Source organism: Simochromis diagramma, unplaced genomic scaffold, assembly GCF_900408965.1.
Source record: "Simochromis diagramma unplaced genomic scaffold, fSimDia1.1 OVJJ01000646.1, whole genome shotgun sequence".
Taxonomy (NCBI): domain Eukaryota; kingdom Metazoa; phylum Chordata; class Actinopteri; order Cichliformes; family Cichlidae; genus Simochromis; species Simochromis diagramma.
In genome coordinates this window covers 595,428-612,261 of record NW_024387279.1, presented here as the reverse complement: position 1 = coordinate 612,261, position 16,834 = coordinate 595,428, and the positions used below count along the sequence as shown (strand labels likewise).

At 40.0% G+C, this 16,834-nt stretch overlaps 1 protein-coding gene across 3 annotated transcripts in view; it reads right to left on the bottom strand.

Moving 5' to 3' along the window:
- The window catches only part of LOC120715793 (copine-9-like), a 207,682-nt gene that overhangs the window by 151,350 nt on the left and 39,498 nt on the right, over positions 1–16,834 (bottom strand). For all 3 annotated transcript variants that reach the window (XM_040002952.1, XM_040002953.1, XM_040002954.1), the window contains exon 4: positions 15,380–15,483. In XM_040002952.1, coding sequence (XP_039858886.1) covers positions 15,380–15,483 — 104 coding nt within the window. The remainder of the gene's footprint in view (positions 1–15,379; positions 15,484–16,834) is intronic.

The window sequence follows — 16,834 nt, the reverse complement described above, 5'->3', positions numbered from 1 at the left end:
TATATAATGTTATTGTTCAAATTTGTTAACCGGACCTATCAAATAAATGTGGTATATGCAAAACATCACAGAGTGAAATGCAGGTTAAGAGAATTTAACTACTAACTAGATATACTGTTTGGATGGGAGATCACTTTCGTCCACATCTATCTCTTGTGATTCAGGAGACTAAAAATAACTTGCATGGAGAGGTGTGAGTTTAATAATTGATTGCTCTCCGCTGAGATGCTCGCTTTTATTGGAATTCCGTCTCATGACCCCATATCAGGGGTCTCAAACTCGCGGCCCGGGGGCCACTTGTGGCCCACGTCACCCCTACTTGTGGCCTGTATATTGGTGTGAAGAAATATAATTCAATTAAGCCTTGAAGTTGTTTTTGTTATTAGGGAAGATTTGTTTGTTATTGAATGCAATATTAAAATAAGTTCTTTAAAAAGAAAAAAAATAATAATTTGAGGGCAATATGAGCAGAGAGCACAAACGTGGAGGGATTGGCTGGGTTAGTTCAGTGAGAGAGTTATTTGTAAAGAAAACAATTTTCACTAGCAGTCAAAAACTAATGTGTACACTATTGTCTGCATTTTTATTTTGTTACAGACGTATCGCTACATCTATCACTTCGGCCGTCTTCCTCTGCTTGTCGTCCACTGCTATGTCCGGTTGGTTAGCCACCACCATTTTGTCCGTTTGTATCTGAAAGTCCCACAGGACCTTAGCTTAGTCATTCCTCACCACCCTAGGGGGCGTCTCCCATTTTGACCTCGGGACGTGCGGGCCATACTCCACAAAGCCACTTGGTTATGACGTTCCATGTATGCCCTGCCTGCTAACCATGCACCCTGCTGTTATGTGCTGGATTGTGTCAGGGGCTCTTTACACAGCCTGCACCTGGGCTCTTGCCTGGTTAATATTGCCTGGTGTGATAGACCCCAGCCTCTATGGATCTTACGCTCAGAGCTTGCTCCTGTTGTAACAGCAGTCTGGCGAGGAAAGAGCGGCTAGCAGGTCCAGCGGTTATGTGAGGTTAGCCGGATAACTCGAGGCCAGTCAGTTCAATTTAACAACTGACCTTTATTTGACGTTAGCAACATAAGACCATACAAGCCAGGTCTCCACAGCTCTACTCCGTTCATACATGCATGTGCGGGGATGGACAGGCGCCGATGCCAGCCCGTTACAATGGTGAGGTCTCTCTCGGAACAGACACATAACATACACACACACACGTCACACACACTAGGAGACTCCCCCCAACCCAACTACTACAATAGTTGGGCAACACCCCCTAGCGGTGCTATACCACAATGATAAGGGTTGTTACACCAGAGCGTTCTCACTCCCGAGGCGTAACATGTCGACGTTTTGTCACGTCCCGCGGCGTTCCTGAGGAACGCGAAAGGAGACCTTCGGCGTTCTTATGGTACGCGGCAGGTTATGGCTGGAATCCAGTGCAATGAAGCTCCCGCGGTAGTAGACGTTCCAGCCCTGTATTCCAGCCCTAAACCTAACCTTATCCCTAGCCCTGACCATAACCTTATTCCTGACCTTAACCAGGACTGTAAAGATGTTAAATAGCGTGCTTCTAAGCGATTTGAAGAAAAAGAGTGAACATGTGTAGGTTCAGTCCAGACGGTTCTCATATTTCCTCTTTTTCCGAGGTCGTCATTTAGGAATGTGGTGGGTAGCCGAAAACGTAATATGGTGACGATTTGTCACCTAGCGTAAAATGTTACGCTTTGGGAGTGAGAACGGGTTGGTTACACTGTGATGCTATGATTATTTCAGCCACTGGTTGCCGGTGGTCCATACTTGTGCAGGGGCCTGTCCTTCCATGATTTTTCCTCCTCTTCCTCCTCTATCTTGGGTTTCTGCTGCCTGAAGTATTCACTAAGCACGCGGTTGGTTGGGGCCATCTTGCTGATGTACTCGTGGATGTTCGCTGCCTCATCCTGAACTGTGGTGCTGACACTCACCAGTCTCTGGCCTCCTTCCTTCTGCTAGCGTACAGCGTCAGGGTGCTGGACTTGGGGTGAAACCCTCCATGCATGGTCAGGAGCTTCCTTGTCTTGATGTCAGTGGTTTCTATCTCCTCCTTTGGCCAGCCTATTATCCCAGCAGGGTACCACAGGCAGGGTGTAGGTGTTGATAGCCCGGATCTCGTTCTTACCGTTCAGCTGACTTCTAAAGGACTTGCCTGACCCTCTGCAAGTACCTGGTGGTTGCAGCTTTCCTTGCAGCCTCTTCGTGGTTCTTATTTCCCTGTGGGATTCCCAGGTACTTTTAGCTGTCCTCGATGTCTGCAATGTTGCCTTCTGGTATTTCAATCCCCTCAGTTCTGACTACCTTCCCCTTTTTCGTTACCATCCGACTACACTTCTCAAATCCGAATGGCAATCCAGTGTCTTTCTGAATTTCAATTCTGAATTCTGAATTAAAATTTATGAAACATTTACATAACATCCACAACCGCATAAAAGTAAAAACTTTTTTAAATCAAAGTTGACTGTGCAGTTTCTATGTCCCACTGACCACTGAAATGATAAATAAAAAAAGTACCAATGTTCATTTGACTGCTGAGTGAGAGGGCTTGTTTCTAGAAGTACTTTGGTAGAAGTAATCAATTTGAATTAAGCTGATGTTCTTTATTAACACGCCCCCATTTCCACCTTTATACTACAGTAGCATTATTCTGTTTAGGGGTTGAAAGGATGTGACATCTGCTTATATAGAGTTGATTGTTGTTGACTAAGTCCACAAAGAGCAGTAAACCTCAAACTACAGCACATCTGACCACACCCATTACACAAAGAAAACAGCATGAACTCATAATATAAATTCTTATGTGACTTACCTCCACCTCCCCCACTACACCAATATTTAGGGTTTCCCCGCATGCAAAATCACACTTTGAGCCTTGGATAGACTCATCACCGCTGTAGGAGACTTATTACTCGTAGGTTCATTAACAAAACCGTAATTGACAGTGCTATATGTTTTTATGAGACTCTCTGCATCTACTTATATTGTTGGAAATAGGGCTGCCACAAACGATTATTTTGATAGTCGACTAGTCACCGATTATTTTTGCGATTAGTCGACTAATCAGATCATGCATCCATTGGACGTACAACGTACAGCTTATTGCACCAGCAGCATCTGCTCTTATATAACTATCATTAGCTTACAGCTTTAAGTGTTTAAGGTATGTGCAAACTAAAAATAAAGACAAGATGATAGTTTATTAAATTTTAATGACATTTGCAGATTGTTTCGGTGGAGTTTAATAAACTCCTTGCTATCTAAAATAAAACAGGACATCGGAGTATATTCTCGAGCATCTCACACTTCTGATAATCAGCTGTCTGCTTGACGTTTATTCAGCTGTGTAAAAACTATAACTTAAATCTCAGCCAATCCGATTTACTCAGGAACAAATAAAATACTGAAAAAAGCCAAACAATAACATTTTTAAGTTATCTAAGTGACTTATATTACATGTTTAACCTGAGTAGCAAAAGACGGCGGTGGGTTTGAAAACGATTTGCTGGGAGTCCGGTGTTCTCAGCGGCTCTAGTGAGCCTTGCCCCCGGCTCGCTATCGAGCTAGTGGGTAACAGACGTCTCCGAAAATGTCGGAGCGCTTTTGAAAATATGTGGTGTCTTGATAAACTGAGCAGATATTTGAAGTTTACACAGCTACATTCTTACCTGAAAATATGTTAAACATTTCAAATTCCGTTCTTGTCATCCTAATTCTGTTGTTTTCATTCGAAATCCGTTGTTTTCATTCTAATTCTTTTGTTTTCATTCTAAATCTATGGTTTTCATTCAAATTCCTGTGTTTTCATTCAAATTCCTTTCTTATCATTCTAATTCTGTTGTTTTTGTTCGAAAGCCGTTGTTTTCCTTCTAATCCAGTTCTTTTCATTCAAATTTTGTTTTCATTCAAATTCCGTCCTTGTCATTCGAATGTTGTTGTTTTCTTTAAAATTCTGTGGTTTTCATTCAAATTTTGTTGTTTTCTTTCAACTTCCGGTGTTTTCATTCAAATTCTGTTCTTGTCATTCTAATTCTGTTGTTTTCGTTCGAAATCCATTGTTTTCATTCTAATCCAGTGTTTTCATTCAAATTATGTTGTTTTCTTTCAATTTCCGTGGTTTTCATTCAAATTCTGTTGTTTTTATTCAAATTCCGTTCTTGTCATTCTAATTCTGTAGTTTTCCTTCCAATTCAGTTCTTTTCATTCTAATTCTATTGTTTTCATTCTAATTCTATTGTTTTCATTCAAATTCCTGTGTTTTCATTCAAATTCTGTTCTTGTCATTCTAATTCTGTTGTTTTCGTTCGAAATCCGTTGTTTTCCTTCTAATCCAGTTCTTTTCATTCAAATTTTGTTGTTTTCAGTCAAATTTTGTTGTTTTCATTCAAATTCCGTTCTTGTCATTCGAATGTTGTTGTTTTCTTTCAAATTCTGTTGTTTTTAATTAAAATTCTGTTGTTCTTCATTCAAATTTTGTTGTTTTCTTTCAACTTCCGGTGTTTTCATTCAAATTCAGTTCTTGTCATGGAAGATTGACAAGAATGTCATTCAAGAGACATGACATTCTTGTCATGTCTCTTTTGGCTCTCAGCGAAGGCGGTCGCACTTTTCTCCTCTCCTGCCCTTATCTTCCCTGCTTAGCTTCTTATGTCCTTGTCTTGTCTTGTGTTTTTACTTCTTTTCTCTGGAACACTCTCTCACAGTCTGTTCTCTAAAACCTAAAAGATGAATTATGGATTTGATCAACTGGTCTCTGAATGCAATTGACACCCCTTCTCAACGAGAAGTCTGGGCTTGGGTGAGCCTGACTGCTGAAGATATCTACCTATTCGGAACCATGATAACAGGGTTCTTGCTGATCGGAGCTGGCTTGGCCCTGGCTTATCGAAGAATTAAGGAAACGGAACCGGCTGTTCAAACCCCGACAAGGCTGCCCGCTGGGATTGAAATGATGGGACGAGGCATGAGTTTCTCAAAATGGGCTTATTGAGTGCAGCACAGAGAAGATCTTGGAGAACGCACGGCTGCCGTGAATACTCAGAACAAGATCTCTGAGTGAAAAACTGGATTACATCTGGAGGGGCTAGCTCGAATAACACCTTTGAGCGCAAATTCGATCACATCTTGGAGAAGTGCACTGCGGTCGTGAGTTCTCAGAAGCTGCTCTTTGAGCAAAAAGAATGACAACATCACGGAACGTAAGTTTGGATAACACCATAGAAAGCTCACGGCTCTTCAACGGGAGATTGAGAGACCAGTGTTGGACTGTTAGAACAGCTTTGAAATTCATATGAGTTGTTCGCACAAAAGTAAAAACCATCATCACTTCATGCGGAGACCCCTTCGGCGCCAGCTGTGGCCTCAAGGCTGGAGCTGAACAAAACACCCTCGCTATCGAGCTAGTGGGTAACAGACGTCTCCGAAAATGTCGGAGCACTTTTGAAATATGTGGTGTCTTGATAAACCGAGCTCATATTTGAAGTTTACACAGCTACATTCTTGCCTGAAAATATGTTAAACTTTTATTTTGTGACCCAGAAAGAATAATAAGAGCAATGTCTGTGAAGGGTCTCAGTCATCCAGGTCATCGTAGTCAAAGGAGCTTGCAAAGAAAAGTATAAGAGTAATATTAAAACTAACTAGCTGCCACCATTGTTGGAAACTGAGCTGGGCTGCGCTATGAATTCTGGGACACAGCTTCTTCTTCTTCGGGGTTTAACGGCAGCTGGCATCCTTGTACATGCAGTGCTGCCATCTTCTGTTTCAGTCCGTTATTACACTCTCAAATCCTACTACTCATTCCTGCGTCTTTTGTGATCTTACAAAGCTTCAAACGACGCGTTCACTATTAAATCAGTCGTCGACGATTTTGTTAGTTGACGTAATCGTGACTAGTCGACTAATTGTGGCAGCCCTAGTTGGAAACATTACTACATTTTATTCTTCATTCATTTTATTTTATTCTTTTCCTAGATTGCAGAAATTTTTGTTTCATTAGTGCTCTGTTTGAGTACCTGCACATTGTACCTCATATCTTTTTGTCTGTTTGCTTGGTAATTTTTTAAGTGATTTTAAGTGACAAAAATATTTTCATGTTTATTATTATTCAAATATCTTTTTTCTATTTTTTTTCTATTTCTATGTTATAAACACTTGGTAGAGCTCTGAAGGTCAGGGACAATGTTCATTGCAATGAAAATTATTTTAAATGTACATTTGGAAAACAAATTCTTTACTGAAGTGAAGCCACATGCACTCAGTAGGAGTTTGGTACAGCTACAAATAATTTCTTGGCCTCCTTGAAGTATGGGGATTATGGTAACTATGTACAGCACACTAAAACTTATGATGCATGACACTTAGTCAGGCATTAAACAGAGTAAGAGTGGATGAGTTATAATTTGCATGACTTAATATTTCAACATTAACGGTTTACCTTGTGAAGAGATTAAGACTCCTCACTAAGCGGGGCGGCTGCAGTAGGAGGAAGCTTTAAACTGAAAAAGTTTATGTAGGGAGAATAACACTGAAATTCATTTTTGAATTATTGCTAACACAGAAAAGGAATTAACTTAACACACTGCACAACTTCAATTTACCTTATTTATTAATTTTTCACGCACAACTACCCTTCCCACCTAATGTCACTGCAAAACATGTAGATGAGTTTATTGGTCATTTTCTGACATTTGCATATTGTTTTCATTTGTTTTGCTTATTTTCTTCTGGCATCTGCTTGCGTGACACAAGAAACTGACTGGATCCACTGTGAGAGGACAAATTCAGTTACTTGGCAGGAGTTTCCAGCAAGAGTCAGAAGTACCTACTTCAAAGTACAAAGACATCTTCGGGGCAGAAGATGTCCACCTGTAACCCTGACTAAAGCCATGCAGGAGGGGATCTCAGGATCCAGACACCAGTGGATAGTTCTCACGTTTTTAAAAGCCTTGCATAGATTTGCATTTCAAATTTTTAGTTTGTTGTTGCTAGAAGATTGTAGTGATTAAGAAACCAGATTATAAAGTGCATGTTGATCATTTCTGGGTAATGAATTGGAAAGAAAATGTAAAGAACTGTAGCACAAAGTAGACGCAGTGTAAAGGAAGGTGTATGGATGTAAATAATGTCCTATATGTCAATGGACTGATTGCAGTCAGTCCAAAGACATATACTGAAAACCTGTCCAACAATTTGTGAGTACAAGAAAATAATTATTAGAATACAATGTGTTAAATTTGCTTAGATGAGAGGGTCCAGCAGTAGATGAGAGGAATAGGGAAGGATTTGTCTGTGTTTCAGTTTGGCTTAGCTGTAGCCTGAGAGTGTGTGTAATTGTTTAGAGGGAAAGGAATTTATGGACACTGGGGGTCTGCCTGTCATGAAAGGAGACAGGAAGCTACAGTTGGGGATTGCTGATGCTTGTACCTTTAATAAAAACTCATAATTGTTATAACTTAGAAGCAGGTTTGCAGGAGACTCTCCACATGCTTATCTTTAATGTAAGACAATAAGAGGCCAATGGCCCAGTGGATGCAGAGTGGGGGTCTCAGTGTTTGTAATATGTTAACTCTGGTTTGTATGTTGTCTAAAGGAATTTGGTGTAGCTTGGGTGGGGAGATTACTTTTATGACCGGCAGGAAGTCACGTATACCGACACACACAGTGCTTTGACTGTTACACTCACACACTCACACACCCACATGCACACTCACTCACGTGCACACATACACACAGGTACGCGCACACAGTCACTCACGTGCACTCACATAGACACACGGGTACGGGCACACACAGGCACTCACGTGCTCGTGCATACACACAGAGACACAGAGTTTGCAGCACACCATGGGGGTTTTATGATGGGGTGGCTTCTATAAAGCTGACTGTAACAAACAAAGGAGTGAAGATCTGCAGAGGGACACCGGCCTTGCACGTCTCCCCTTCTAGAAGATGCATGCTTAACTGAAGATGATTAAAGATGAATAAAGGTTTTTGTGAAAATGACTACTGAGTCCGGTGCCGTCTCTGGATGCCCGAGGAATAAAAGAACCGGGGTGAAACTGATTTCGTAACACAGACTAGACAGGTGCTTACTTTCACAGCCTCCCAATGACCCAAAAAGCTAAGGCTTTATTGCTTATTTTTTGTTCAATGAATAACAAATTTCCAACACTGTTTTAGATTTATAATAATTCAATTCAATTCTGTACAATTCAGTTTTTTTATCCAGTGTGAAATCACAACGGTTGTCTCAAGGTGTTTATATTGTAAGGTAATAATTGCAATACTACAGAGAAAGCAGAAAACCCCAACAATCAGATGGCCTCCTTACGAGCAAGCACTTTGGTGACAGTCGGAAAGAAAAACTCCCTTTAAACAGGAAGAAACCTCCAGCAGAACCAGGCTCAGGCAGGGGTAGGCAGGGGTGAGGGGAGGAAGACAGGGCCAAGATAAAATGTGGAAGACAGCCAGAGATTAATAACAACTTCTGGTTACCTGGATAAATAAAGGATTAATAATAAATGCAAAGTGGTGTATAAACACATAGTGAGTGACAAAAGGTCAGTGAAGAAGAAACACTTAGTGTATCATGGGAAGCACCCAGCAGCCAAGGTCTATTGCAGCATCACTAAGGGAGGATTTAGGGTCACCTTATCCAGCCCTAACTATATGTTTAAGCAAAAAAAAGGACATTTTTAACCTAATCTTAAAAGTAGAGATAGTGTCTGACTCCTGAATCCAAATTGGGAGCTGTTTTCACAGGAGAGGGAACTGGAAGCTGAAGGCTCTGCCCCTCATTATTGAGAATAAAGTGCCCTATTCGGGTGATCAGTATTAGGTCTTTAAGAACAGATGGGGCGTGAAGTTGGAAATATGCTCTCTCTGTCTAGGCCAGGGGTGCATGCGGCTCTTTAGTCCTTATACTGCGGCTCCGCGTGGTTTGGAAAAACAATTATAAGTATTTAACTTAAGTGTATTTTATTTGTGTTCGTATTTTTAAATTGTGGTTGTAAATTGGAAAATTATTGTGATATTGAAATCTAAAAGTAAAATTATATGTTATTATTTTTCATTGCTGAAAATAAGCGTCACACTCGCATAAACCATACCCGCCGAAATGCCCTGCATTTATGGAGACTTTCAACCCCAAGCAGACCAAGTATGGATCTTTGGATCCACATACGTATGTGAGCAGCTATTCTCCATCATGAACTATGGTAAAAACCAGAGGTGTGGACTCGAGTCACATGACTTGGACTCGAGTCAGACTCGAGTCATTAATTTTATGACTTTAGACTTGACTTGAAAAAATGTTCTAAGACTTGTGACTTGACTTTGACTTTTACACCAATGACTTGGGACTTGAATTGGACTTGAACCGGTTTACTTGAAAAGACTTGATATTTTACCCCAAATATAAAATTTAACATGCATATTATATAGAGATTGAAAATGTGACGTCATTCACGGGTAGAACCGCAAAGGATTCTGGGAACTCGTGGCAAGAGGTACTAGCGCACGCAGGCTTTCAATTAAAATCAGTTATACAGCGATAAAAAGAAACACAAAAATGTCAAGAAGCTGTTGTATTATTAACTGCAATAGCCGGTCGCATGACAGCCACGGGAAGCTGACGGGTAAAGAGATCGGTTGTTATCGGATTACGTCGTTGAAGAGAAATTGTTCAAGCCATGTTTCCGAAGTAACAAAGACGCGACGGATGGTCTGGATTGCAGCCATTCAAAGATCAAATATAACGTCCCAGAACACTCCAGCTCACAGGTTAGTCTGCTCCAAGCATTTACACGAAGGTCAGTGTTTTTTAGTAGTTAATACGTCAGTGATATAGGTTACAAGCAAGTCTGGCGCTGAACAGAAATTGTCGCGCTATGCTCCTTTATTTATTGTGTTTATTGTGCATAAATAGTGAATTGTCCTGACACAATATTGCGTTTCGCTTCTGTTATTATGGTACATTGACAAAAACATATACTTTTATTCACAGGATAAAACAGGTTTTTTGTATCACTAATTGCCCAGTACGATTACAGCATACAATATTATTGTCACTGCTACATTTCTGTGATGCTACCAGAAATTATTTCCACTACTAATTAATTACCGTTGAGCTCAAAGGTCCTATTAATAAACGGTTAACGAATGTGTATTTATGACGACAATTTGTGAGACTGGTAAACTTATGATACGTACGATGGTCTTTCGTTCTACACGGTGCATTTCAAGGTCCTGTACCCATCCGTCGGTAAACTGTACCTGGGCTTGTTGCAGTGACCTGAAGTTACTAAACTTCATGAGTGTATGCACTCACTCCAAGAACCGTATGATTATAAATATGCATATAAATATGCTAGGATGAGATAGCTGACTTCATCTAACTAGCAAATGTTTTCCAGGCTACGTTGGTGATGCAGTTTTTTTTAATGTGTATGATATTTTTGTCATGCGATTTTAAAGCCGGTCCTACAACCGCATCCAAGAATAACATGCAGCTTATCTCAGAACTGTCGGTGAAAATTATTCTTGGAGCTAGGTTTAATTGAGCTGCATTTTAAAGAGGTGCAATTTCACAATTTGTGTATATTTTCTAAGTTCACTATTTTGTCATGTGTTGAGAAAAACACAGATTTAAAAATTACATGGTCTAATATTTACATTTAGCATATAACTGCAACATTATTTTTTCGTTTTTTTTTTTTTAAAAGACTCGAAAGGACTTGAAATTCAAAGTTTCAGACTTGAGACTCGACTCTGACTTGCCTGACATTACTTGAGACTTGACTTGAGACTTGAGGATAAAGACTTGAGACTTACTTGAGACTTGCAAAACAATGACTTGGTCCCACCTCTGGTAAAAACAAACACCGCTCACGCCTCACAGATGACAGCTTACAGTCCTGCGTAAAGATGAAAGTGACTCCGTACAGCCTCAATTTGCAGGTTCAGGGGCAGAAGTCCCATTGTAAACATACCACGGCAGACCCGACGATGTTTCCCGTGAACACGCTTTTCAGCATCTCTTTATTGACCACTTTTCACACATGGTCCACACAGCCGGGTGTAGCTTTTCAGCTCACAGCCCAACACACACCAACACAACAGCAGAGAGAGCACAGACTTTAAGGCGGCGAGGCGTGATTGCAGATGCCGCTCAGGTGCGTCCGCCTCCCCTACAGCGGCAGACCACGCCCCGCCACACACATTAACCACGTAAAATAAATATTTCAGATATTTTGCAGATATTTATTTTTCCTTTTTTTCCTTTAGCAGCATAGTACTTTTTTCCAAATATTTTTAAAATTCAGGTCAAGGCTCCGCTACAGGCTGCGAAATTCCAAAGGTGATAAAAGCTTGACGGTCACTACAGTTTTTGTTTGCTATAAGAATAATTTAAGTTCAGCTTCAGCGTCATTTAAAAGAGACCTTCAACTGGGTGTATCTCCTTTTTGTTATGGTTTTTAAGAGTTCAAAATGTGTTCATTATATAAATAAAATGTAATTTTCTCTGTAGCACTTCATGGATTTCATAAGCAACACAATTTAGCTGTTTATACAAAGCATAAAGGTAAAAAAACAATAACAGTGTTATCTTCATTTTAGATGCCAAAAAGTATTTGCGGCTCCCAGTGTTTTCTTTTCCATGGAAACTGGGTCCAAATGGCTCTTTGGGTGTTAAAGGTTGTTGATCCCTGGTCTAGGCCATGTGTCTGTCATGACTCTCGCTGCAGCATTTTGGATCAACTCACGGCTTTTCAGGGATTTTTTTTAGGACATCCTGATAATAATGAATTATTGTAGCTCAGCCTAGAAGGAATAAATACATGAACTTATTTTTCAGTATCACCCTGAGACAGGATGGTTCTAATTTTAGAGATGCTGTGCCAATGAAGGAAAGCAATCCTACCTATTTGTTTAATATTTGCATTGAAGGGCATTTTCAAAATGGTCAGAAGTGACTTATATTGTTACTGGAGGTCAAGAAAATGCAATCCAGCGTAAGCATCTGGTTAGACACAAGATCTTTAGAAATTTGTTGTAATTAGATGCTAACCTCAGCTTATCTGAATTTAGAAGCAGAAAATTAGACGATCCTGACCAACTAGACTTTATGTCTTTGAAACATTTGAGACATTACTGCTGTTTAACTAATTGGTTTGTGTTGTGTTATTTGGCTTTATGTATATAAAAAGCTGGGTATCATCTGCAAAGCCGTGAAAATATATGATATTCCTTCTAATGGTACTCCTTCAGGCAGGGATTGTCAACCTTTAACATCAAAAGTTGTTGAAGCTCCTCCTGCCAAGGGAGAGAGATGGGCAGGTGGCAGGTGTAATTGGGAGATGACAAATCAATATATATAGTATATGTACTAATAGGCATGGTTAACCCTACTCTGTGGCTCGTGAGCCACGGGTTGCTGACCTCTAGCCTAGGGAAAGGATGCATAATGTGAACATAATTGGTCCTAGCATAGAGCCTTGTGGAACTCCGTAATTCACCTCTGTGTGTGAAGAAGACTCCGCATTTACATGAACAAATTATAGTGTGTTAGATAGAAATGATTCAAACTTTAATACCTACAGTATGCTCTAATCTCTGTAATATAATATTATATACTATATTATACCTATTATAATCTTGCTAAATGAAGAAGGAAGACTCTGTAGGAGTGTTTTGAGTGTAGACAGCATGTCAGGAGTGGCAGCACCAGGAGAGCAGCTAGTCAGTTACAGAAGAGTATGCCTCTTATCAGAGTAAATCAAAGAAAAATGCCAGGTGAAACCATGAGGTATGGTGTGAAAGGTGGCCTCTACTCAGCATCTTCACAAAAGCTTCCATTGAAGACAGAATGCAGTCAAACAGAAGGTGACAGCCTCCTTGAAACAGAAAATTAATCAGAACCAGCAGATGGATACGCTGCCCTATTATCGTTCTGCCCTGGTGACAAAATGTGTCGCAACATACTCAGCAAAACTCACAATAATGGAACATGGAGGCAAACCTCTCTCAGTTGCAGCTTTGCAGACAAGGGGACTGAATCAGTCTAGTAGTTACAAAACAGTGGGGTGGAACATGGAAGGGCCTCATGTTCTGTTGCTGTTCAGGCTAAAGGGTGATTTACAGCATGAACTGTAAGGAGTATAGCACTGGGCAGTGGAGTGGATAGAAGCTGGATAAATGTGTTGTCCAGAGACCAAGGATTCACGACAGCCACAACCAGAGGCCATTATCCAAACACTTCTGGACTTGTTCCAATGAATATCCAAAGCCTTAATGTGCCCACATGGAAAAAGAATTGATACTTCAGCCACGAAGAGCAGTACCCGCCATGGAGAAAATGGAGAAAGAGGCTAGAGGCCAAGATTAAGGCAACGGGAAGGGAAGGTAGCCAACTATCATAGCTGCAGAAAGGTGTGATGAAGACAGGGATCCCTAAGAGGTACAGCAAGCTGCCATACCTGAGGCCTTGAAAACTGCCAAGCAAAGACTCACAGCCTTAGCTAGCCACCTGAAAAGGTATACCAGACAGATAGGTGTACACTCAGTGACAGGGGAACAATACGACAAGAGCCCCACCAAGGCTGGGGACAGAGCAATATCGAAAGAGCATATGGGAGAAGGATGCAGCCCATAACAACAATGCTCAGTGGCTAGTGGATCCAAGAGCAGACCACAGCAACCTTCCTGAACAAGCTCTGGTAACCATTACAGTAACAGACATCCAAGAAAGTTTCAAGCACGAAGAGTTTGATGCACCAGTGAGGATCCATGTGAGGCACACATGGATCTTGAAATGCCTGTACTCTGTGCCTGTCGATAATGACTGAACTGTATCCCTAAGGGATAATCCTTCCACCTTTCAGAGAAAACTAATTTCCGCCATTTGTATCCGTGACCTCAGTCCAATTTTAGCAAACAGATGAAACCTTGATTAATGCATTTATGGCATTTCTTAACAACGATGCACCATCTGGTGGCATTGAGGCATTTTGAACTCAAGTTACCAGTATTACGCATCAATTAAAATTTTACTAGACTAAACGACTAGTAAGGCTGGTACAGACTATTGATAACAGTGATAATTAGTCAGCTATTCGACTAGTCACACGCAGAGAGAGAGAGAGAGAGCGAAGAGTAGCAGGTCCAAGTTGAGTAAATGAAATGAAATTCATCTTAATCTTAGTTTTATTTGCAATCATACAGAATTTTATTCTGTGTCCTTAAGCACTTTCTAATTATTATGCACACATTCGCACTCCAGTGGATGCACTGGGGACAGTCAGTATCTGGCCCAAGGTTATTTTGACATGGAGATCGGAGGACCTAAGCTCGATGCCACGAGAGACTGGTTGTCCTTTTTAAACATTATGACTTGACTTTCATGACTTAATTATACTTGAGAAAAACAGGATATTATGTAATAGTATCCAATGTTTACATTGAACAATGTTTACATCTCATAGCTATGTAAGGTTGAGATCATCAACTTGGGCTGCAGCTCTTCTCTTCTTGACTTTGGGAATAGTACCAGCTATGTTACTATTATACTGTTTAGGATTCCCCCAAGAGAACCTCGGCAAAAGTGAGGGGAACACAGACAGTTGTCGTGACAGTATTGAGAGTACCCTATAACCTGCCTCAGTGGAAGAAATGCATACAGGCATGTCATGTACAGATTCACAGTTTAACAATTCCATAAATCACCATTCTCTATTTGACCCACAGTGATAGATCCAAAATGCACCTGATACACCAGATAGAGATCCGATTTCACCCAGAACAGCATGTAAATGTAAAAAACAACATTTGTAGCAGCTGTACACCACTACAAAATCTCTGAATATTTTCATTTTTGTATATGTCACTATAAAAGTGATTTCTAAAATGAACCAAAATCTCAAAATACAACAGCAAAACTGCCTGTTATAATAAATTGAGATGGTAAACACAGACATCACACATCAGGGACATAATTATCCACTATATGTATAGGTAAAGCGTGCAATTATATGTATGTATGTATTTATTTATTTATTTTATTAACTGTTTGTTAATACTCAGACAGTGATAATAAAACTTTTAATAATAATTGTCAAAAGTGTGAAGAAGGCTGTCACCCAAAGGCATGTAAAACTTTTTACCCTGCCAAATCACTGCCGCTTAACAATTTGATGAGTCATTAAATGACTGCGAGCTTCTAAATCTAGTGGGTATGAGTCAGAAGGCCAAACTAATAGTAGGGTTGATTCAGTCCCTGTGATAACAAAGGAAAACAGACAGTGGCATTGTAGAAAGAAAAGACAGAGACATTTCTACTTACACATCAAAGCGAAGGTTCTGCTTTTCCTCAAAGAAGAAATCAAGGACAAACTTCCTAACAAAGTCAGGGTTCAGTGTGTTATCGATCACTTCTGTCCGGCCAAACTAGAGGAAAGACACAGACAAGAGAGACATTGAGGACAACAAAGTCAACAGCTATCAAGTCAGTCTGTTTGTTTAGTAACAGAGAAAGCACTTTCAGTAAACAAAGTGAAAAAAAGAGAGTGAAAAACACTGTTGCTTCTGCTGCAGTTCCTGTTTCGCTAGCTTTTCCTATAAGAGAACACTGTACTTGAGCATCAACTCGCAAGCAGTGTTGGGCAAGTTACTTTGAAAAAGTAATTAGTTATAGTTACTTCTTCAAAAAAGTAACTGAGATAGCAGAGTTACAATATTATATAAGTAACTAATTACTAGGAAAAGTAACTATTGCATTACTTTAAAAAAATGCTTAACCCTCTGGGGTCCAGAGGAGCTCATATCATTCTTTTCAGCACAACCTCACGTCTGTAGAAATGTTGTAGAAAAAATTTATATTTTTTTACTGTAACAACCACAAACATGTTTAACGAATCATATTTCATAACTTGAAATGCAAATATAAACTGCAAATTAAAAAAAAAAAACCTATGCAGAAGTGCAGAACTCCATCACAGTTTATTTCACACCTCAAACATTTATTAAACAATTAAACACATAAAAGTAAACTGCAATAAATTACATGTAGTAATAAAATACACTACAACTCTTTTACGCTATGTCCACACCTACACGGGTATTTTTGAAAACGCAGCTGTTTCTATGCGTTTGGGCCTTTCATCCACACGTAAACGGTGTTTCAAATCACCGAAAACTGATATTCTTTAAAACTCCTTTTTTGCGTTTACATGTGGACAAGGAATACAGAGTTCATCGCGCAACGTCAAAGGTATGTGCCTTTTTTCACGTCACGCTGTGCGCCACGTTATTGTTTACATGAGAATTTCTACAATGGCAGATAGAGACAAAATACTGTTAATCTTACTCTCAGGTTTTACACGCTTACATACACACCCGCAGTTACTGTCCCTTCATTTAGAAAGGCAGAGGCGTTATGGTGTAATTATTTTACATGTAGTTGTTTTTTTTCCTGTGTAATAATATTCAGAGGTGTGGACTCGAGTCACATGACTTGGACTCGAGTCAGACTCGAGTCATTAATTTTATGACTTTAGACTTGACTTGAAAAAATGTTCTAAGACTTGTGACTTGACTTGGACTTTTACACCAATGACTTGGGACTTGAATTGGACTTGAACCGGTTTACTTGAAAAGACTTGATATTTCACCCCAAATATAAAATTTAACATGCATATTATATAGAGATTGAAAATGTGACGTCATTCAGGGGTAGAACCGCAAAGGATTCTGGGAACTCGTGGCAAGAGGTACTAGCGCACGCAGGCTTTCAATTGAA